Source organism: Musca autumnalis, unplaced genomic scaffold (genome assembly GCF_047663935.1).
Source record: "Musca autumnalis isolate F117 unplaced genomic scaffold, ASM4766393v1 scaffold_5, whole genome shotgun sequence".
In the NCBI taxonomy this organism is placed as follows: domain Eukaryota; kingdom Metazoa; phylum Arthropoda; class Insecta; order Diptera; family Muscidae; genus Musca; species Musca autumnalis.
The window spans coordinates 31,490,230-31,515,093 of NW_027412088.1; the positions used below are offsets into that span (position 1 = coordinate 31,490,230).

At 42.1% G+C, this 24,864-nt stretch overlaps 1 protein-coding gene across 5 annotated transcripts in view; it reads right to left on the bottom strand.

The window, feature by feature from the left end:
* anne (polyamine-transporting ATPase anne boleyn) overlaps positions 1–24,864 on the bottom strand; it is a 91,562-nt gene that overhangs the window by 14,395 nt on the left and 52,303 nt on the right. For 2 of the 5 annotated variants that reach the window (XM_073992828.1, XM_073992829.1), the window contains exons 3-4: positions 1,092–1,380; positions 806–1,008 (exon numbers count right to left, since the gene is read on the bottom strand). In XM_073992828.1, coding sequence (XP_073848929.1) covers positions 806–1,008; positions 1,092–1,380 — 492 coding nt within the window. Of the gene's footprint in view, positions 1–805; positions 1,009–1,091; positions 1,381–8,395; positions 8,702–23,303; positions 23,820–24,864 lie in introns of those variants that run through there. The other 3 variants (XM_073992831.1, XM_073992830.1, XM_073992832.1) reach the window with 3 other exon arrangements.

Below are 24,864 nucleotides of genomic sequence, written 5' to 3' on the forward strand. Positions count from 1 at the left end.
CCTACTACGGAAGCCCCGCAAGGATGCCAGCAAAAGTGAATCGTACAGGCCGATTTCGCTTTTGTCGCCCGTAGCAAAGACCCTTGAGGCCTTAGTCCTCCCCAGTATCAGAAATATCTACCAAGTTGCCGATAATCAGCATGGATTCCGTAAGCAGCACAGCACGACAACTGCGCTGCACGCCATTAGCACACATATTTGTCAAGGACTCAACCAGAGACGGCCGTGCGATAGAACAGTGATGGTGGCGCTTGACTTATCCGAAGCCTTTCATACGATTTACAAAGTTTCGGGCAAGTCATATAATCAAATGGTTTGAACTTGGACACGAATAAAATATATCATTTGAATCGGGAAATACATATGTTTCCACAACATCCCCGAAGGGACAAGTGAGACTTCTATCATATCAATAAGTGCACGCCAATTAATATTCGCTCAAAGATGTGGGACCTATTTTGTATCACCGAGTCCGAACGGCGTGTCTTAAGACATCGTGCACATAATTAATTTTAGTTGGTGGCAGCAGTGTTCATTTACACCTTTTTGGAAGTACGGACTTGCCCGCGAAAAAATTATAACATTGCATTCACGGCCATAAGGTCTGCATTCGGTAAAAAATCAAAATGATTCTCGAACAGCACTTAAACTGAATATCATTAAACATTTTTTAACAATTTTGGGGATGGATGGATGTAGGTCCCCGAAGGATTGCACCCATATGAACTCCGAACTTATCAAAGTTTGAATTAAACATTGCGAAGTAACCCCTTTATTAGAAATAAGAAAATTTAGCTTGACTCACATTTAAATTGTCCAGTTGCAAAATGCATTGACAAATGGAAATTCCGTTCATCCACATCGACAGCAGCAACATCACTATCAACAACATTATTACAACCACCATTGGCTAGATCCGCTTTATTGACTTCCGCAGTTGTTGTTGCCGTTGAATTTCTTGCTGGCGACGATGATTTTTGCTGTTTGGCTGCCTTCAGCTGTTCTTGTCTAAAAAGAAAAAATTACAACAAAAATGTGTGTGCATTGCAACATAAGTTTTACTATAATTCCCATATTATTTGTCTACCCACCTTAAGGTATTAATATCTAAATTTTGTATCTCCTTGACATAGTAGATTTTATGGTTGCCCTTGTAATCTTCTTGTACCAGAACTTTGTCGGCTTCTTCCAAGCTGCAAATTTCATGGGTTGCCATTAGATACCAGTGGCGCCACCAATGCAATATCAAACGCAGCAGACCGCCGGTCAAGCAAATGCATAGCCAACAGAGGGCGGTGCGCAGCGATGACCGGCGATAGCCGGTTATTTTCATTTCATCTTCTTCATTGGGGTTGAGTAAACCAAAGCATGGTTTCTTATCTGGAAAAACAAAGAGAAAATGATTAAAATTAGGACGTTGTTTTTTAAAGAGACAAATTGAGGTTTAGAAAAATAAATTATAGAAATAAAATAGAAGTCTGGAGATGAAGTTTCCACATACTCTTGTGTCGCATATTGTTTTCAAAATGTTTCATATATTTTGAGCTATGCCAAGCTTTGGAAACAAAACGAACGATACGACGATACCTATGTAGATGTGTTCTTAAAGTTTGTGTTATCTTTAACACCTGCTTATTGACTTTAGTATTTGTTAATAGCCCGTTTAAAACGAGTACATGTGTTTTTTTTTTTCTTCTTTTGTCTTTGCAATAAATTTCGATTTTTACACAAAAAAAATTAAATTAAGCAAATAATGGTTATTTGCCATTATGAATTTCTTGACAATGGATAAATTCGTAAACAATGCACTTTTGGAACAAAGTGACTGAATTCTGTCATACCAAAAAAAAAAAAAACTAAACATTCCAAGTTTTATTGAACAAATAGGGAATCGTGTGCTGGCAATTTTCTACTCTTGTTCAAGGCTGCGAAAACACCGTCTCCATGTCATAGAAATGCTATCGCGCCAGATATTTTTATTAGACACAACACAAACACAGAATGTGATTACACATCTTTTATTGCACAGAAGAGACACACAGACAGACCTAATTACAAATGTTGTACAAAGTAATAACGATGAATCGTCGTCATCGTCGTATCTTTCAAGTCTATTTTACTTGGAATGAATGTGATTTATATGATTAATGAATGGCTCTTGAATGGCACACTATTAACTATTATTGGAAACTCATATCAGATTTTATATCCTAAATACCAGTCATCATTGTTGTAGTTCAAAGATCTTATAAAAACTATTCAATGTAGAATAACGTAAATACTCAAAATAGTGTTTCCAAGTAAAATAAATGTAGAGATATTTTTTAAACAATTTCTCACGTAATAAACTCACGAAATAAAGATTTTATTTAAACATTAAACTGATTTCCTTATGGTGATCATTAAAATTTATATTTTAATCGAAGAAGTCGTTTAGCACAAATAAAAAAACGAGTAAGACACCCTACACCACAGTGCACAGTGTCAGTGTTTTAACCGCGGGGTAAATACACGCAGAAAAGTATGTGTTAGAAATATGTTTGGATCCAAAAAAATATATGTTTGGGACTGGTTGCAAACATATATATTTTTGGATCCAAACATATCTTGTTTAGTCCAAACAATATGTTTGCAACATTTTTAAACATATCTCAATTTATTTGTTTGGGTACCAACATATTTTTTATGGGTGGAGAGAGGATTTTTTTCAAAGAGCGTAACAACAAGGCTCTCGCTTATTTCAAAAAAAAAAAGCTGCGTGTATGATTTATAGAAGACGTAGAAGCGACGACGGGTGTGTAAAACCCTGCAACTGAAAATTCAGCAAATCTGCTAAAATGACAATATCATCTGCTTATAGGAGTATTCGAACGTTAATGTTGTCCACAAACAGTCCACCTTCAATATAATCGTGCAGGTAATTTATATAAAGGCTAAATAATAATGGCGACAAGAGACATCCTTGTTTTACCCCCTTAGTTGTATCAAAGTACTCCGAACGTTCTCTTCCGTTCCAAACTGCAGAGTGTGTATTGTTGTATATGTTTTCGATTAATGTAATCAATTTATTCGACACACCTATCTGGTAGAGTTTTAATATAATGTTACTTAGCTGGTCCATTACAGAACATTTGTTCCATAGACCGAACTATAAAAAGATCTCCAACTCTCTCTGTTTCGTGCTTCGCTTTTTGGAATACCACGTCTTGTCATCTCTTCATCCACTTGTTTGCGCCATCTACTCTTTGGCCTGCCAATTCTGCGTGCACCGCCATGTGGCTCGAATTTATACGCCTTTTTAGCGGGTTCATCATCGCTCATTCTTATTATATGGCCTAGCCAAACGCTGCATCTCGATACGTTTAACAATATTGATGTCGTTGTATAGCAGATACAGCTCGTGGTTCATACGACGTCGACGTCAACGCAGATCGTTCCGTAGATCTTTCGAAGAATTTTTCTCTCAAACACGCCAAGCACTGCCCTATCTGCTTGGGCAAGTACCCAGGCTTAGGAACCATACATCAGCACGGGTGTCACCTGGGGAACTGCCTTTAACACCCGTTAAAAGTAGTGACCTAACATGTGCCGCGCGTTCACCCATAAGAACATTAAAAACCTGGGTTTGGGCGTCGGGTTAGTAACCCTCCTCTAGAAAAAACAGCCAAATATGAAAAAACGAAAGAAAAGAAAAACAAACACCTCTAAAGTTGACGAACCCCGCAAACGTTTTAAGGACCATGATCTGCGAATCTGCACCTGGAACGATCGCACTCTTTATAGAGAAGGTGCTGTCTTCGCATTGGCAGACGTACTTGAAAAGTACAAGGCCGATATTACTGCCATACAGGAAATACGATGGATTGGGAAAGGCGTCCCAACAACACCTAAAGGTGACGCACTGTATTATAGCTGCCATGACATAAAGCATGAGTTTGGTTGCGGATTTGTAGTTTGTCGGAGGTTAAAACACCTGGTCTCCAGCTTTACACCAGTGAATGAAAGACTTGCTACAATTCGAATAAAAGCAAAATTCTTCAACATCAGCTTTATTTGCGCTCATGCACCCACTGAAGACAAGGACGAACTGACCAAAGATATATTTTATGAGCGCTTTGAAGAAACTTATGACCGTTGCCCTGCCCATGACATTAAAATTATTCTAGGCGATTTTAAAGGAGAATATCTTTGGCCCAACAGTCGGGAAATTCAGTCTCCACAGTGAAAGATCTGACAATGGTATGGGGCTGATCGACTTTGCAGCTGCAAAAACATGGTAGTTAGCAGTACCAGATTTAATCATCTCGATATTCATAAGGGCACCAGGCTGTCTCCAGATCAGAAAACAAGAAATCAAATTGATCATGTTCTGATAGATGGAAGACATTCATCGAGCGTGTTGGATGTACGATCGTTCCGAGGCGCAAACATTGATTCGGACCACTACCTTGTTGCAGCAAAGGTACGCACCCGCTTAAACGTAGCAAACAAAGCACGAACAGACACAACACGAAAGTTAGACATCGGTAAGCTGCAATCACAACAGATAGCCACAGCATATTCCACTCAACTAGCCCAATTGCTTAATCAAAGCACTCCTCATCCCGATAACATATCAGCGCAATGGCAAAGCATTGCCCACTCCATGCAAACAGCCGCAAAATCCATACTTTGATAGCAGAGACCTCCACCAAGGAATCCATGGTATGAAAAGGACTGTCGTGCTGCCACCGAAGAGAAAAATGCGGCATATAGGGCACGAGAGAGATACAGGGAGAAAAGGAGAGAAGAGAAACGTCTTTTCCGCAGGAAAAAGAGAGAGATGGAAAAGAGAGAGTGTGGAAAAATCAAGATGTACAGAAGCCAGAATGAAGACCGAAAATTCTACCAAAGAGTCAAGCATCAAACTGATGGCTTTGGTACAGGCACATCCTCCTGTAGAGACCAGCAAGGTAATTTGGTAACTGATAAATCGGCAATAAATCGGCTGAAGAATAATAAGGCAGCAGGGGCCGATGGCTTACCAGCCGAGCTGTTCAAAACCGGAGGCGACACGCTGATAAGGTGTATTCATCAACTAGTTAGCACCATCTGGCAGGAAGAACGAGTACCCGACGATTGGAACCTGACTATCCTGTGCCCCGTCCACAAGAAGGGAGATAAGACTGTCACGTCCATGTCACTGTCCCCCACAACTATATCAGAGTCACAATTCTGGTCCGTAAAGACCATCATACTCCCCGGTAATCCTCTCACACAGCCGTCCCTACAGTTTCAGTAACGCTTGTCCCAGCTCCTCCGTCACACTCGCCGACCGCTGACAGTTGTATTGGACAACCCGCATATTAGTGTCGAGCGTTCGCCCTAGCCACCAGCCCAGCTAAAACTGGATACCCCAGAGACATCATAAGGTGGCCAGTGCCACCACACCTAGGACAAACGTCCGACTAATCTACAGTCCCGGACTCTGTGGTCGAATGACAAACACCTATGTATATCAAGATGCTACCACATCCTGCATCCGAGCCGTGAAACGATGCCATCTGATGTAAACACCTTCATTACATAATTTCTCGGCAGCCCTCTCCGTGCACTCCAGAACCAAGTTAATTTTCGCTTGTCTGTCATCACCCACATCCCAGGTAGCAGTCACACACTCTCTTCATTTCCAACACAGAAACTCCACACACCGATTTGACTACACCTCTCTTCCTCCTCCCGCTGCTGACCACCAACCACCAACAACACTAGCTGACCCAACAACAGCACTAGCTGACGCAGCACTGTCTACATTCTCCAACACCTTTTGCGGAGCAACGGGCACACTTAAGCTACCAACCGCAGCAGAGGAACCTGACGTCGACGCCGACTCTCCCATAGCACCCTTTAATTGGCGTACCCAACTTCGCTCTTTTACCTTCCTCTTCTCCATCAGAACTCTCCTCACTTCTAGAGGCCACATCCAACAGTATGTTCCTCTCGTCCGCGCCATCTCTGACAAGCTGAATTGTATGAATAAGTTCCTCAAGTTGCTAGCCGGCAGTACTTGAGGTAACCTTGTTGGCCACATATAACGCGATAGGTCGTTCTGTGATAAGCTATGCGGCGCCCGTTTGGTCCGCGAATATAAATGCAGGGCGATGGAAAAAATATTCAAACCTGTCAGAATGCCACCCTAAGAACTGCAACAGGGTGCCTTCTCATTTTTTCAGTGAACCATCTGCATGAAGAAACGGAAACGCAATGACACGCTCTATTTGCAGTACTTGCTCGGGTGTTACCCTCACCCAGTCTTGTCAAGAGGGATCTCCATGATCTATAGGGAGAGGTCCAATGATAAAATAGAACACCAGGTTTGGATAGCATTCGTGTGAATGCGGTTCTCGGTTTTTATCATCCCTCTATTGCAGCTGATGAACTCCAGCTGCCACGGTTTGTCGTTTGTTTTGCCTTAAAAAATGAAAAAAAAAAAATCTCAAAATTTCAATTTTGAATACCTCTACAACTGCTAGACAAAATTTGATCGTGTTTGATGCATCGGATAGCCGATTGTGTTAAATGTCGAACAAGAAAAAATAGGAAAATATTTCTATCCGGTTAAAAGTTACAGAGTTTTGACCATGAAAAAGCGATTCTGAACCACTGTGCGTCGTATGAACCACGGCTATACAACCACATAAGTATAGTTAAAAGTAGAGTTGGGCAATATAGTTCCTGGAGCGGATCGATCTTTCTAGTTCCTTTTGCCAAAAGGAACTAGTTCCTTAATATAGTTTCAAATAGTTCCGAGTGCGATATAGTTCAATGCATCTTTCTCGTTCCACGCTCTTTTTATTTCCTTCATTCCAAATAGTTCCGTGACCGTTATAGTTCAATGCCACTTTCTCGTTCCTCGTTCTTTTTATTTCCTTCATTCCAAATAGTTCCGAGAATGAAGTAGTTTAACGCATCATTCTCTTTCTTTTTGTTTTCATTTTTTGGTGGATGAATTGACATAAAAATAAATAAATTGCAGCAATGTTACGAGGATGTAATTTACATTTATTTAACAATGTGGCCGCATCTGAATGATGAAGGAACCAAACGTGAAAGATCGAAGAAAGAAAATGAATTATATAATTGAAAGGAATTATATGTACGGCTGGAACTATATGAACTAAAGGAACTATATAAATGAAAGAGCCGGATATAGTTCCAATAGTTCCTTGTCCGGAATAGTTCCTTGGAACTAGTTCGTTCCGGAACTACACAACTCTAGTTAAAAGTATCTACATACAACAATTGCGTTTGCTTGGCCATGTCATAAGAATAAGCGACAATGAACCAGCTAAAAAGGCGTATAAATACGGGCCACATGGCGGTACACGCAGAACTGAAAGGTCAAGGCGGTTTCGATAAAGCAAACAAGTGGAAGACGAGATCAAAAAATCCCGTATTTCAAATTGGAAAAGCAAAGCTACAAGTGGCCGTGGCATTGAATGACTTATGATCTCCAAGAACATTTCATTACTTCCTTATAAGCATTAAATGATCATTATAAATATGTACCTATGATATAATTATTTTAATTGTGTCATTAGAAGCCATTTAAAACGATCTAACGACTGTTATACAAATGTTTACATTTATTTTAATGCCCATTACTTTCAATACCATTCGTTTTTAAGCAAACAATAAACCTTCAGTAATGACATTTTTTAGCCCTTAAATGTCACTATAAATAAAATCTGTTTATTTATTTTTCGAAAACACTTGACCTGCATTATTGCACATGACTTTTTTGCACATGTATGTATGTATGTTTGTAGGTGCTTATGTACTCTGTGAAATATCACATTCTCTCAGCTAACCCCATCCATCATCATTATCATCATCATTAGCATATAATTTTGTATGCATTGCATGTATGACGTACGTAATTTGCATGCCGTAAGCGCTACTGTTGTGTCTTGGCCGTTTTAAAAACGAAGAGAACCTGATTTACATACCAATCTACAACAATACCAAAAATGTGTTAAAAATCATATACAGTTTACTCCCACCTACATACATTCGTTGTATAGAAACGTCAAACATCTGCAAGGAAGTTCACCAAGCACCAAAACACGCAATTTGTCCAAATATTACGTGGGTTTTTGCAATTATGGGGATGTTTATATGAAAATATTGGATATTTATTTATAGAAATTGAAAGAAATGTTAAAGGAGATTCGACCAATAGGAGCCTAGATAACATAACTAACACAAACATTACAGTTTGAGAGCTTTAATCTTTAATGGCTGTATCTTTCATAACGGCTTCTGACATTTCCAACTATTTGTGACTTGTTTAAAGTGGGGGGAGGCTCTTTATAAGTTAAAAAATAATAAAAAATAGGCTTGGCCAAACACCTACCTGTTACAGTTACTTCTCCTCTATCGTTCATTTGTCTGTGGAAATGCAGCAAAATGTGCGGCCGATGAAATTGTCAAATAATTATTTTCTAACGACATTAAAGTAATTGGGCGGAAAAATGGATAGCGTAACGAACGACTTGTCGATGTTTGGTTAATTTTAAGTGAATTTGAATTCTCCGTTTGGTTTATTTGATAACTTATTGTGCTTAATGTTTGTAGTATTTTATTTAATGTAAATTGTTGTTAATTTATTATTTATTTTATTATTACGAAAAAAAAACTCACTTTGCCTTGGAATTGAATTCTAATTGTTTGGGTGGGGTTGGGAGGGAATAATAATATTAATTTGTATTGGTTTAATAATAAGGCATTATTTGTTAATTTATGTCTTTCGTCTTCTTGTATTTGTTGTTGTTTTTCAATGAGAACGCACGCGAGTTATGATCAATTTTGAATACAAAATTTTTTTGTAAAAAAAAGTTTTTTCTTACTACATACAATGTGTTTATAATATAATAGAGTGGTTCGAAAAAGTGAAGACCAATTTGGCTTCCAGAATAAGGGTGCGTGAGGAACTTTGGATTTCCTTGGATTGTAGATGATGGTTCCTTGGATTGTAGATCGCCACTAGGGTCGTCTACGGTGGAGTAAACGGCCCCTAGCGTCTATAGTAGAGCAGATGGCCCCTAGTGTCGTCTTCTTGAGAGTGTATGGCCCCTAAGCTGACCCCTAAGATCATCTACTTTAGAGTAGATGGCCCCTCGGGTCGTCTACTGTAGAGTAGATGGCCTCTAGGGTCATCTACTGTAAAGTAATTGGCCTCTAGGTCCATCTACTGTAGAGTAAATGGCCCCTAAGGTCGTCTACTGTAGAGTAGATGGTCTCTAGGGTCATCTACTGTAGAGTAGATGGCCTCTAGGGTAATCTACTGTAGATTAGATGGCCTCTAGAATTGTTACTGTAGAGTAGATGGCGCCTAGGGTCATCTACTTTAGAGTAGATGGCCCCTAGGGTCGTCTACTGAAGAGTAGATGGCCCCTAGCGTAACCTACTTTAGAGTAGATGGCCCCTAGGGTCGTCTACTGAAGAGTAGATGGCGCCTAGGGTCGTCTACTGAAGAGTAGATGGTCCCTAGGGTCGTCTACAGAAGAGTAGATGGCCCCTAGGGTCGTCTACTGAAGAGTAGATGGCCACTAGGGTCGTCTACTGAAGAGTAGATGGCCCCTAGGGTCGTCTACTGAAGAGTAGATGGCCCCTAGGGTCGTCTACTGAAGAGTAGATGGCCCCTAGTGTCATCTACTGAAGAGTAGATGGCCCCTAGGGTCGTCTACTGAAGAGTAGATGGCCCCTAGGGTCGTCTACTGAAGAGTAGATGGCCCCTAGGGTCGTCTACTGAAGAGTAGATGGCCCCTAGGGTCGTCTACTGAAGAGTAGAAGGCCCCTAGGGTCGTCTACTGAAGAGTAGATGGCCCCTAGGGTCGTCTACTGAAGAGTAGAAGGCCCCTAGGGTCGTCTACTGAAGAGTAGATGGCCCCTAGGGTCGTCTACTGAAGAGTAGATGGCCCCTAGGGTCGTCTACTGAAGAGTAGATGGCCCCTAGGGTCGTCTACTGAAGAGTAGATGGCCCCTAGGGTCGTCTACTGAAGAGTAGATGGCCCCTAGGGTCGTCTACTGAAGAGTAGTTGGCCCCTACGGTCGTCTACTGAAGAGTAGATGGCCCCTAGGGTCGTCTACTGAAGAGTAGATGGCCCCTAGGGTCGTCTACTGTAGAGTAGTTGGGCCCTAGGGTCGTCTACTATAGCCCCTAGGGTCGTCTACTGTAGAGTAGTTGGGCCCTAGGGTCGTCTACTGTAGAGTAGTTGGGCCCTAGGGTCGTCTACTGTAGAGTAGATAGGCCCTAGGGTCGTCTACTGTAGAGTAGATGGCCCCTAGGGTCGTCTACTGTAGAGTAGATAGGCCCTAGGGTCGTCTACTGTAGAGTAGATGGCCCCTAGGGTCGTCTACTGTAGAGTAGATAGGCCCTAGGGTCGTCTACTGTAGAGTAGATAGCCCCTAGGGTCGTCTACTGTAGAGTAGATGGCCTCTAGGGTCATCAACTGAAGAGTAGATGGCCCCTAGGGTCGTCTACTGTAAGTAGATGGCCTCTAGGGTCGTCTACTGTAGAGTAGATGACCCCTAGGGTCGTCTACTGTAGAGTAGATGGCCTCTAGGGTCGTCTACTGTAGAGTAGATGGCCCCTAGGGCCGTCTACTGTAGAGTAGATGGCCCCTAGGGTCGTCTACTGTAGAGTAGATGACCCCTAGGGTCGTCTACTGTAGAGTAAATGACCCCTAGGGTCGTCTACTGTAGAGTAGATGGCCCCTAGGGTCGTCTACTGTAGAGTAGATGGCCCCTAGGGTCGTCTACTGTAGAGTAGATGGTCCCTAGGGTCGTCTACTGTAGAGTATATAGAGTACGAATCAAACATTTTAAGATTGATAGAACGTACTCATCGAGATTGTAGAATGACCGATTGGAAACCTATAACGCTAACAATTTCTTATTAATGTCACTGAATAATAATACGTAACTAATTATATAGAAGTTACCACAACTCTTATCCCTCTGGAATGTTCGTGGGAAATTGTTAAGCTATTTATGATTGAAATAGAGAAGTGAAAGGTTGTAATCTACGCTTTATACCTAATTGTTTTTAGATTTGTTTTACAATTCATTTTCCAAATCACAATCACATAACACGCAATACCATCATAATAAGGCCAGGCATTTATCACAAAAAAAAACACACAAATTACAATAAAACGATTAATGAACAAAACATTCGGGCGATAACAATTTTTATCGACAATTGACACACAGAAGATGGCGATAATAATAAATTCTTCTAAAAAAAGAGGCCTACATATTAAAAAATATTATATGAATGCAATATAAACTCTCACTTTTAGCCTCTCTCCCGTCTTATCATAAATAATTGTGAGAGTGGGAAAAGAAGTGCCACAATAAGTGCTCACTCACTTATTACACTATGTATTATCATTTGGCAATCGTCATTTGTGTAAACGTCATTAAGCACTTGAAATGGCAAACACCAAAAGGAAGAAAAGAAAAACAATAAACCCTCATATAAAGATTTAGATTAGTGACTTTTTAACAAGAAACCTTATCTTTTTGTGTTTTGCAATAATATTATTATTCTTCAACACGAGGTAATACAATAAAGAAAAAACAAAAAATTTTAATTTTTAGACGGAGAGAGAGTGGCAGGTGCCCAAAAACAACATGAAATGACATGTGTGGTATGTTGTGTGAGAGTAAGAGAGTAAAGTTAACATGGAAATGGCCGGATTTTGCCAGTATGTTTTAAATTTTTGCAATTTAGTGCAAAAAAACAAAATATGAACAAAAACCAACAAATATTAATGCATTTTATTCATTTATCACTCTTAGCACGTTTTTGGGGGAAGGTAACCCAAAAAAACCTCCGACTGAATTTATTTCATAAAGTTCAATAAACTCCAGACATAACATTGTGACTCACCACAACATTCGTAGCTGCAGCAGCAGCAACAAACAACAAATGGATCAGCGGATTCAAATGGGCCAACAAAAAAAGAGACTCTAATTTACATATAACCCTGACTTTGAAAACAAAAAATCATTTTATAAACGAATAACCTATCAACGAAGTTTAGCAAAATATGCAAATAAAAAACAAACTGTTTATTTTAGTCTATTTAAGTTGATTATAGAGGAAATGATTCAGTCATATTAAACATCATTGTAAACAATTTAAAATTTTATTAAACAAATAATTTCCAATAATTGGACGTATGTCTTAATTACAAATAACGTCAAGTTAGTAGGGTACCAACAGCAACAACGTCCATATGTCAGTTGGGTCATGTAGAAGTAATTATAAAATGAGTTAAATCAGAAGAAAAAAAAACATATTGCATTCTAATTAGCAAAACTGAAATATTTAACACCTTTAATAATAGGTTTGTTCCCTTAAAACTAACAATTTAATTGCTTAGTTTGAAAAGTGGTCTAATTTTTTAATCATTTTGAAAACAAGTACAAAATAATTACATACAGCTAAATACCCTCAGCTTATGACAGTACAAAAAGAAAAACAACAAAAAAATACAGTGTGGACCTAAAGGTACTATGAACAGATCCCTAATTTGAAAAAAATAAAAAAATCAGTAACATTTTCGTAAATAGCAAAGGCAGGATTGAGACATTTCCTGCGTAAATTTGTAGGCGTTTGTGGTATCGTGTAATAAACAGTGGGCCTAATTACTCCACTGACAGACCCAATCAAACATAGTCAGGCTGTAACTAAGCCAAGGTGGTTGGGCCAACTGAAATACCAGCGTCTTCTGGAAAGACGAACTTAGCTTAGAAACAAAAAATGTGAATCTTGTTCTCTACTCCGTAAGCAAAGGACGTGGAGTCTAATTCGTTTCCGAAGCAGAACCTAAACCAGAAAGGAATGAAGAAGGCTAAAAGGACCATATTTCAAATAATAACCCAAGGGGTCATCTACTCTATAGTAGACGATCCTAGGGGGCATCTACTTTACAGTAGACGACCATAGGGGCCAACTACTCTACAGTAGATGATCCTAGGGGGCATCTACTCTACAGTAGACGATCCTAGGGGGCATCTACTTTACAGTAGACGACCCTAGGGGCCATCTACTCTACAGTAGACAACCCTAGGGTCCATCTACTTTTCAGTAGTCGAGCCTAGGGGGCATCTACTTTACAGTAGACGACCCTAGGGGCCAACTACTCTACAGTAGACGATCCTATGGGGCATCTACTTTACAGTAGACGACCCAAGCGGCCATCTACTCTACAGTAGACGACCCTAGGGACCAACTACTCTCTATTAGGCGTGGCTAGGGACCATCTAATCTACAGTGGACGTCCCTAAGAATATCTACACCGCAGTAGACGACCCTAGAGGCCATCTACTCTATAGTAGACGACCCTATGGGGTCATCTACTCTACAGTAGACAACCCTAGAGGCCATCTACTCTATAGCAGACAACCCTAGGGGCCATCTACTTTACAGTAGACAACCCTAGGGTCCATCTACTTTTCAGTAGACGACCCTAGGGGGCATCAACTTTACAGTAGACGACCCTAGGGGCCAACTACTCTACAGTAGACGATCCTATGGGGCATCTACTTTACAGTAGACGACCCAGGGGGCATCTACTTTACAGTAGACGACCCAGGGGGCATCTACTTTACAGTAGACGACCCAGGGGGCATCTACTTTACAGTAGACGACCCCAGGGGGCATCTACTTTACTATAGACGACCCTAGGTACCATCCACTTACCATACAGTAGACGAACCTAGGGGCGATCTACTTACTCTACAATAGGCGACCCTAGGGGCCATCTTCTCTGCAGTAGAAGACTCTAGGGGCCATATATTCTTCAGTAGACGATCCTAGGGGCTATCTACTCCACAGCAGACGACCCTAGAGGCAATGTACTCTACAGTAGACGACCCTAGGAGCATCTACATTACAGTAGACGACCCTAGGAGGCATCTACTTTACAGTAGACGAACCTAGGGGCCAACTACTCTACAGTAGATCCTAGGAGGCATCTACTTTACAGTAGACGAACCTAGGGGCCAACTACTCTACAGTAGACGATCCTAGGTGCCATCCACTTACCATACAGTAGATGACCCTAGGGGCGATCTACTTACTCTACAATAGGCGACCCTCAGGGCCATCTTCTCTGCAGTAGAAGACTCTAGGGGCCATATACCCTTCAGTAGACGAGCCTAGGGGCCATCTACTCTACAGTAGACGACCCTAGGGACCATCTACTCTACAGTAGACGACCCTAGGGGCCATCTACTCTACAGTAGACGACCTTAGGGGCCATCTACTCTACAGTAGACGACCCTAGGAGCCATCTACTCTACAGTAGACGACCCTAGGAGCCATCTACTCTACAGTAGACGGCCTTAGGGTTCATCTACTCCACAGTAGACAACCCTAGGGGCAATCTGTTCCTTAGAAGACAACCCTAGGGGCCATCTACTCTACACTAGACGATCAAAGGAGTCATCTACTCTACAGTGGACGATCAAAGGGGTCATCTACTCTACAGTAGACAACCCTAGGAGACATACACTTTACAGTAGACGACCCTAGGGGGCATATACTTTAGAGTAGACGACCCTAGGGGGCATCTACTTTACAGTAGACGAACCTAGGGGCATCTTCTTTACAGTAGACGACCCTAGGGGCCGCAGTAGACGACCCTCGGGGTCATCTACTCTATAGTAGACGACCCTTACGGCCATCTACTCTATGGTAGACGGTCAAAGGGGTCATCTACTCTACAGTAGACGACCCTAGGGGCCAGCTACTCTATGGTAGACGATCAAAGGTGTCATCTACTCTACAGTGGACGATCAAAGGGGTCATCTTCTCTACAGTAGACGACCCTAGGGGCCGCAGTAGACGACCCTCGGGGTCATCTATGGTAGACGATCAAAGGGGTCATCTACTCTACAGTAGACGACCCTAGGGGCCATCTACTCTACAGTAGACGACCCTAGGAGCCATCTACTCTACAGTAGACGGCCTTAGGGTTCATCTACTCCACAGTAGACAACCCTAGGGACAATCTGTTCCTTAGAAGACAACCCTAGGGGCCATCTACTCTACACTAGACGATCAAAGGAGTCATCTACTCTACAGTGGACGATCAAAGGGGTCATCTACTCTACAGTAGACGACCCTAGGAGGCATACACTTTACAGTAGACGACCCTAGGGGGCATCTACTTTACAGTAGACGACCCTAGGGGGCATCTACTTTACAGTAGACGAACTTAGGGGCATCTTCTTTACAGTAGACGACCCTAGGGGCCGCAGTAGACGACCCTCGGGGTCATCTACTCTATAGTAAACGACCCTTGCGGCCATCTACTCTATGGTAGACGGTCAAAGGGGTCATCTACTCTACAGTAGACGATCAAAGGGGCCAACTACTCTACACTAGACGATCCTAGGGGCTTCTACTTTACAGTAGACGACCCTAGGGACCAACTACTCTATGGTAGACGATCAAAGGGGTCATCTACTCTACAGTAGACGACCCTAGGGGCCATCTACTCTACAGTAGACGACCCTAGGAGGCATACACTTTACAGTAGACGACCCTAGGGGGCATCTACTTTACAGTAGACGACCCTAGGGGGCATCTACTTTACAGTAGACGAACCTAGGGGCATCTTCTTTACAGTAGACGACCCTAGGGGCCGCAGTAGACGACCCTCGGGGTCATCTACTCTATAGTAAACGACCCTTGCGGCCATCTACTCTATGGTAGACGGTCAAAGGGGTCATCTACTCTACAGTAGACGATCAAAGGGGCCAACTACTCTACACTAGACGATCCTAGGGGCTTCTACTTTACAGTAGACGACCCTAGGGGCCAACTACTCTATGGTAGACGATCAAAGGGGTCATCTACTCTACAGTAGACGACCCTAGGGGCCATCTACTCTACAGTAGACGACCCTAGGAGCCATCTACTCTACAGTAGACGGCCTTAGGGTTCATCTACTCCACAGTAGACAACCCTAGGGGCAATCTGTTCCTTAGAAGACAACCCTAGGGGCCATCTACTCTACACTAGACGATCAAAGGAGTCATCTACTCTACAGTGGACGGCCCGAAGGACCATCTCAATAGTTGACGATCCTAGGGACCATCTCAATAGTTGACGACCCTAGGGGCCATCAACTCTGCAGTAGACGACCCTAGGGGCCATCTACTCTACAGTAAACGACCCTAGGGGCCATCTACTATACAGTATGCAACACTAGGGGCCATATTCTATACAGTAGACGACCTTAGGGGCATTTACTCTACAGTAGACGATCCTAGGGGTCATCTACTCTGCAGTAGACGACCCTAGGGGCCATCTACCCTACAGCAGACGACCCTAGGGGCCATCCACTCTATAATAGATGACACTAGGAGGCATCTACTCTACAATAGACGACACTAGGGGGCCTTCTACTTCGGTTAGTTGAAAATTAGGGCATACAATATCGCTCCGACAAAACCACCGACTGTTAAATTTTACAATAATAATAATGATTGCAAAAAATGCCATTGCTTCAATTAACAGCTCCGATATGAAATGAAAACGAAACTCTTGTTTCGTACACAATTAATGCCATAAGAATAATGAAATCAATGGCAATAAACGAAATTCTGGTTGTTGACCGACCGCGACCAATCAACCAGCCCAACCAAGCCGAACGAACAATTGACTGGTAGTACAGCAATTTTATGTGACACAAAGACGACAATAACAACACCAGCAAAAACCCAAATTTGTTATCGATTAAACAAAGTTGTTGTAGACATGAATTTATTTGAAAACCTTATCAATTGGCAATAATTCAAATCAAAGAATTTATATTTTGTTTCTGTTGAAAATCTACCAGCAGAAACTCGACCAATTATCAGGGTCCCATGTACAACGATCGATACGCGAGTATGTAGTACTTTCGTGTGTAGAACGAAAACGGCAATACCGATAAATTGAACGTAAGAATTTCTTAAAATATAACTTGAGATATTGAATAACTTATTTTGGGTGATTTTTACCAAAGATTATATGTATGGAACATATTTTGAAGTATCTACTCAGCAAAAAAACCGCAACGTGCTCAATAATGAGAGTGAGGCATTGGAAAGGGAAGTATGGGAAGAAAGGCAAGGCAGCAGCAAGTAGACTATAAGTATAGATTATTGAATGCCAAAAAATAAAAATTGAAAAAAATACGGAAATATGATACCACCACCAACCAGCATGTCTGGAATTTTTTTCGTTTTGGTTATTCATGGTATTTTATAAATGAATACAAAATTGTGACATTCAAAATTATGGTTAAATACAAATCGACGACGAGCTATTGAAGACAATTCCATTTGAATTTCATGTCATGTACTCTGATAAGAAATAATTATTCCGATTTATATAAAATCATTAAAATCGGTGGCCCGGCCCACAAAAGTCGTCCTCGAAGAAACAACGGAAGACTTTTTCTCTTAATAATGAGTGCTGTGGGTCTTGTATTTATAGTTAATTTTCCGCCGCATTTTATAGAGATGTTTGTTATTTACATATACGAAATGCTCAAAAGTGTGTCTAACAAAACCTCATCTAAGCTGATTTAATTTTCAAATAAATTTAAAAAAATCCGCATTTAAAAAATTAATACATTAACTTGACTGCACTTCATTATTTAATTAATTAATTGAAATAGCAAACATATTTGCATTCTCTTATAAATCTCGTTTAGTGAAATGAATTAAAAAAAAAAAAATCTTTAATTTACATCTTTCGAATACCTTTTTGTATAATTAACAGTCACTCATTTCAACATTCTAATCCATTCGGTTTTTAAACTAAAAACACACATTTCAAAACTGGTTTTGTTTTTTATATTTTTGTTTGTTTTCTTTTTCTTCTCAACAAAATAAATCTATTAAAAAATGCATTTGTAACAGCAGCAGAAAAGTGGCTGCTAGAAACCGCATTTTAGTTACTGAGCGCGCTAAACGCTTACAAAACAAAAACACATCGTCGTCATTTGATGTCGTAAAACACAACAGCCACAAATTGTTATGTTACAAAATTGAACTCGATTTTTTACACCTGTATTTTGTACATTTTCAAATTGACGGTATAAGGTGCTTTCCCGACAAAATGCAAATGTAAAACATTACAATTGTAAAAAAGTTGAGTCAAGTGAGTAGAGTCTACCGTAGAGTAGATGATCCCTAGCGTCGTTTACTGAAGAGTAGATAGCTTCTAGGGTCATCTACTGCAGAGTAGATGGCCCCTAGGGGTGTGTACTGCAGAGTAGATGGCCCCTAGGGGTGTGTACTGTAGAGTATATGACCCCTAGGGTCGTATACTGTAAAGTAGATGGCCCCTAGGGTCGTCTACTGTAAAGTAGATGGCCCCTAGGGTCGTCTACTGTAAAGTAGATGGCCCCTAGGTCGTCTACTGTAGAGTACATGGCCCTAAGGTCGTCTACTGTAGAGTAGATGGCCCCTAAGGTCGTCTATTGAAGAGTAGATGGCCCCTAGGGTCGTATATTGCAGAGTAGATGGCCCCTAGGGTCGTCTACTGTAGAGTAGATGGCCCCTAGGGTCGTCTACTGTAGAGTAGATGGACCCTAGGGTCGTCTACTGTAGAGCAGATGGCCCCTAGGGTCGTCTACTGTAGAGTAGATGGCCCATAGGGTCTTCTACTGTAGAGTAGATGGCCCCTAGGGTCGTCTTCTGTAGAGTAGATGGCCCCTAGGGTCGTCTACTGTAGAGTAGATGGCCCCTAGGGTCGTCTACTGTAGAGTAGATGGCCCCTAGGGTCGTCTACTGTAGAGTAGATGGCCCCTAGGGTCGTCTACTGTAGAGCAGATGGCCCCTAGGGTCGTCTACTGTAGATTAGATGTCCCCTAGGGTCGTCTACTGTAGAGTAGATGACCCCTAGGGTCGTCTACTGTAGATTAAATGGCCCCTAGGGTGGTCTACTGTAGAGTAGATGGCCCCTAGGGTCGTCTACTGTAGAGTAGATGGCCCCTAGGGTCGTCTACTGTAGAGTAGATGGCCCTAGGGTCGTCTACTGTAGAGTAGATGGCCCCTAAGGTCGTCTACTGTAGAGTAGATGGCCCCTAAGGTCGTCTACTGTAGAGTAGATGGTCCCTAGGGTTGTCTACTGTAGAGTAAATGGCTCCTAGGTCGTCTACTGTAGAATAAATGGCCCCTAAGGTCGTCTACTGTAGAGTATATGGCCCCTAGGGTCGTCTAGTGTGATGTAGATGGTCCCTAGGATCGTCTACTGTAGAGTAAATGGTCCCTAGGATCGTCTACTGTAGAGTAGATGGCCCCTAGGGTCGTCTACTGTAGAGTAAATGGCCCCTAAGGTCGTCTACTGTAGAGTATATGGCCCCTAGGGTCGTCTACTGTAGAGTAGATGGCCCCTAGGGTCGTCTACTGTAGTTAGATGGCCCCTAGGGTCGTCTACTGTAGAGTAGATGGCCCCTAGGGTCGTCTACTGTAGAGTAGATGGCCCCTAGGTTCGTCTACTGTAGAGTAGAAGGCCCCTAGGGTCGTCTACTGCAGAGTAGAAGGCCCCTAGGGTCGTCTACTGTAGAGTAGATGGCCCGTAGCGTCGTCTACTGTAGAGTAGATGGCCCCTAAGGTCGTCTACTGTAGAGTAGATGGCCCCTAGGGTCGTCTACTGTAGAGTAGAAGGCCCCTAGGGTTGTCTACTGCAGAGTAGATGGGCCGTAGCGTCGTCTATTGTAGAGTATATGGTCCCTAGGATCGTCTACTGAAGAGTAGATGGCCCCTAGGGTCGTCTACTGTAGAGTAGATGGCCCCTAGGGTCGTCTACTGTAGAGTAGATGGCCCCTAGGGTCGTCTACTGTAGAGTAGATGGCCCCTAGGGTCGTCTACTGTAGAGTAGATGGCCCCTAGGGTCGTCTACTGTAGAGTAGATGGCCCCTAGGTTCGTCTACTGTAGAGTAGATGGCCCCTAGGGTCGTCTACTGTAGAGTAGATGGCCCCTAGGGTCGTCTACTGTAGAGTATATGGCCCCTTGGGTCGTCTACTGTAGAGTAGATGGCCCCTAGGGTCGTCTACAGTAGAGTAGATGGCCCCTAGTGTAGTCTACTGTAGAGTAGATGGCCCCATAGGGTCGTCTACTGTAGAGTAGATGGCCCATAGGGTCGTCTACTGTAGAGTAGATGGCCCCTAGGGTCGTCTACTGTAGAGTAGATGGCCCCTAGGGTCGTCTACTGTAGAGTAGATGGCCCCTAGGGTCGTCTACTGTAGAGAAAATGGCCCCCTAGGGTCGTCTACTGTAGAGTAGATGGCCTCTAGGGTCGTCTACTGTAGAGTAGATGGCCCCTAGGGTCGTCTACTGTAGAGTAGATGGCCCCTAGGGCCGTCTACTGTAGAGTAGATGGCCCCTAGGGCCGTCTACTGTAGAGTAGATGGCCCCTAGGGTCGTCTACTGTAGAGTAGATGGCCCCTAGGGTCGTCTACTGTAGAGTAGATGGCCCCTAGGGTCGTCTACTGTAGAGTAGATGGCCCCTAGGGTCGTCTTCTGTAGAGTAGATGGCCCCTAGGGTCGTCTTCTGTAGAGTAGATGGCCCCTAGGGTCGTCTACTGTAGAGTAGATGGCCCCTAGGGTCGTCTACTGTAGAGTAGATGGCCCCTAGGGTCGTCTACTGTAGAGTAGATGGCCCCTACGATCGTCTACTGTAGAGTAGATGGCCCCTAGGGTCGTCTACTGTAGAGTAGATGGCCCCTAGGGCCGTCTACCGTAGAGTAGATGGCCCCTAAGGTCGTCTACTGTAGAGTAAATGGTCCCTAGGGTCGTCTACTGTAGAGTATATGGCACCTAGGATCGTCTAATGTAGAGTAAATGGTCCCTAGGGTCGTCTACTGTAGAGTATATGGCACCTAGGATCGTCTAATGTAGAGTAGATGGCCCCTAGGGTCGTCTACTGTAGAGTAGATGGCCCCTAGGGCCGTCGACTACTGTAGAGTAGATGGAGTAGATTTCCTCTAGGGTCGTCTACTGTGGAGTAGATTTCCCCTAGGGTTGTCTACTGTGGAGTAGATGGACTCTAGGGTCATATACTGCAGAGTAGATGACCCCTAGGGTCGTCTACAGCAGAGTATATGTCTCCTAGGCTCGCATACTGTGGAGTATATGGCCCCTAGTCTCGTTTACTGAAGAGTTGATGGCCCCTAGGTCCATTTCTACAGATACCATCTCCGCAAAATTTGAACACATTTGCACTTCATTCAATCCAGTATAAATGTATTTCTTGGATAGTTTTGGATAGCCGATATTTCCTGAGATATAGGCCTCGAATTTGCCAATATTTAGGGCTACTCCTTCATACACCCTCGCTCCGGAGACCGGTTTCGATTAGTCAGCAATGACTGTGGGAGATTCTCCCGTCAGAGTCAGCTTTGTCAATGATTGTCTCTCGAAGGTTGTCAGACGGTTTCTTGCGTTCCTGTCGATGAGCAATGGAAGTAGCTTCTCCCGAGGAAAAAAATTACCTTCTCAATACTGAGTTTTTCTCTTCTTGGCTTTTTGTTTCAGGGCGGCTGCATAAAAAATCGGGCACATTAGATTTGTTAGCCTAGAGAACACCAATCAGGTACACATGAAAAGTTCGTGTCTACCTTTTGTGTTAATGCTTAAATCTCGCTTACGAGATCGAATCGGGTTGAAATTTTTAGCGTAGTTATCCTGATGTATTGTTTTCTGCTGGAATGTCCACAAGACATGGGTATTTTCTTTTTCTTTGGGTCTTTCCATTTTCTATAAGTAGCCAGCATTCGACCGTGGACTACCTATGGTCCGGCCCCAACACAACACATTTTAAGATAATTTTATCAAAATTATGGAACAAGTCTCGGTTAGGGGCTTCTCTCGGATCGGGCTGAAATTGTTACTGTATGTAGCCCTTGGAAGCCTGATTACAACGATTTATAGCTTTCCCGGGGGAAGTCCATATTTCGTGAGATACGGGTCTTGACATTTCGGAAATGTCTTACCTTAACACCATTACCTTATTTATAGGCACATCTCGTATCGGACTGAAGTTTGTACCATAGGTAGTCTTTGGGACCTTAATCACAACAATATATAACTTTTCCGGGGGAATTCCGTCTGACATTTTCTTTAAGTACGCGGCCTTCGGCCGGGGATTTTAGACTTTCTCTTATGGGAAGGTGTAAAAAAAGTCTGCTACGCAGAGCTCCGATTTACTCGCGAGTGAAAATTTGGGAGGAGGTGGTAGTTTTTTGTGGGTCCGATGTTTTTGGTGGGAGTGGGGCTAGTTTATTTGGGGGTGGGGTAAGTTTTTGTTTGGCGGTGGGGACAGGGGCAAGTTATCCCCCTCAACTTGCTCGAATTCGAAAAAATTTTCACTCGCGAGTGGAATTCGAGCGTGTATTCGGAGCTCTGGTGCTACGCGAACAAAAGTACTCTCCAGCTTTTAAATGATTGTCCAAATAAGAACATTAAAATGTTAAGACCCCTTTCTCGGGAAATATGGACTTCCTCCGGAAAAGCTATATATCGTTTTGATCAGCGTCCCAAGCACAACCTATGGTAAAAATTGCAGGGTGATTCGAGAGGTGGCCCTAAACGAGACCTAAATTAGCATTGAAGTTTCCTTTCTTGTCCCTCACCCAAAACTAAATATTTCCTCCTTTGTTGTCACAATGCAATTCTAGTTATGTGATACTTTCACTTATGCAATACACACGCATATCTACTTATGTACGCTTCTTAGGAACAGCTTACAAAGAAATCCCATTGAACATGGCGGGTCTTGGAGTGCGTGTCTGTAAAAACCCACTTTTTGGGGATTCACCATTGAATGCCTGCGATTTCTTTTGTGATTCAGAAAGGTAAGAATAAATAATTTTTGTTTTGATGCATTCTTGGTAATGCAAGTTCTTCCCCTCATCGTAAAGTCATGGCAATTGTAAATTGGGTTAAATTCACAACGGAATTCCGTATTTTATCATTGAATAAATACGGCGCAAGTGCGTTTTCATTTTCAAAACAACAACAGTTTTCATTCCATTTTTTTGCATGACACCAATGATTGGTTGTGGGTTATTTTTCTTATTTATCATTCTTGGAAGTTTTTCAAACACTTGAAAATAAGACATTGCTTATTTTTTTATTATTCATCATTTGTTTCATTTTTTGTTTCACTCTTTGTTTTATTGGCATTTGTTTAGCATTTTATATTCCATCACTTGTGTGTATTTCTTTTCTTTTTTTTAATTACTTTTAATTGTTTCATTAGACAGCATTTAAAGAAGATGAAGATGAGACCGCAAAAAAGAGCTGCCTGCCAATACTGGAGGAGACCAACAAAAAAATAACGAATCACAACAACAACAGCACTACTATCGCATTGACTTTTCTTATTTTTCTATTGACAGGCGATGGACAGACAGAAACAGCGGTTATTTGATCAACCGACCGAACGACCGCCTTCTTAACATAATGAACACACGAACGGATCAGAAACGCAAAGGAGACTGAATGCGATTGACGATATGGAGAAACGTCAGAGCAGCAAAACACAGTTTTGTTGCTGATCGTCAGTCAGTCGGATTGCCACTTGAAATGAATTTGCGACGACGTCGTCGACATCGCCACAGTCTTCGTTGACTTTAACGTTAACGGCTTTCCAAAGTCGTCAACGTAGTTTAACGCGTGTTGTTATTTTTTTATGAAATTCAATTGATGTTTTGCGTGGAGAAGAGCAGTAAAGGGGGCCGAGAACAGAGAACTCACCAAAGACAAAGCAAAATCGAAATTAAAACGGCAAGAAATAACAATCGAATCGAGCAAATTATCAGCAGCAAATTGTATTCGATCGTAAATTGGTAGCATTCGTGGTTCATTTGACTGGGTTAGCGATGGCGTCGACTTACCATGTGCTGCGCGCACTTGTAGAGTGTAGTCGTATAAGAAGTATTGCTTACTCTCCTTGTGAAACTAACGTCTTTGTTGCTGTTGTTGTTGGCATGCTGTTTAAGCAATTTTTATTCGTTGTTTTGAGTTTATCGTTTATTATCAACACCAATAATAATAAGAAAAACAACAACAATAATAATAGCAACAATATAAGTGTAAGATAATTAATCAAATTGCTCAAGATTGGTACGACTAATGGTAACCAAAATAGGCAAGAAGTGAGTAGAAAGAAAAACAACTTGTCAATTTTAAATTACACCCAAAGAAAAATGTCGGGTCTATAGAAGTACCCTTTCTTTCAGAAAGAGTCTATAGAAGCACACTTTCCTTCAGAAAGAGTCTATAGAAGCATGCTTTATTTCAGAAAGAGTCTGTAGAAGCACCCTTTCTTTCAGAAATGGTCTACAGAAGCATCCTTTCTTTCAGAAATGGTCTATACAAGCACCCTTACTTTCAGAAAGGGTCTATAGAAGTACCTTTACTTTCAGAAAGGGTCTATAGAAGCACCCTTTCATTCAGAAAGGGTCTATAGAAGCATCCTTTCATTCAGAAAGGGTCTGTAGAAGCACCCTTTCATTCAGAAAGGGTCTATAGAAGCACTCCTTATTTCAGAAAGAGTCTATAGAAGCACCCTTACTTTCAGAAAGGGTCTATAGAAGCACCCTTACTTTCAGAAAGGGTCTAAAGAAGCACATTCACTTTCAGAAAGGGTCTATAGAAGCACCCTTACTTTCAAAAAGGGTCTATACAAGCACCGTTACTTTCAGAAAGGGTCTATAGCAGCACCGTTTACTTTCAAAAATGGTCTATAGAAGCACCCTTACTTTCAGAAAGGGTCTATAGAAGCACCCTTACTTTCAGAA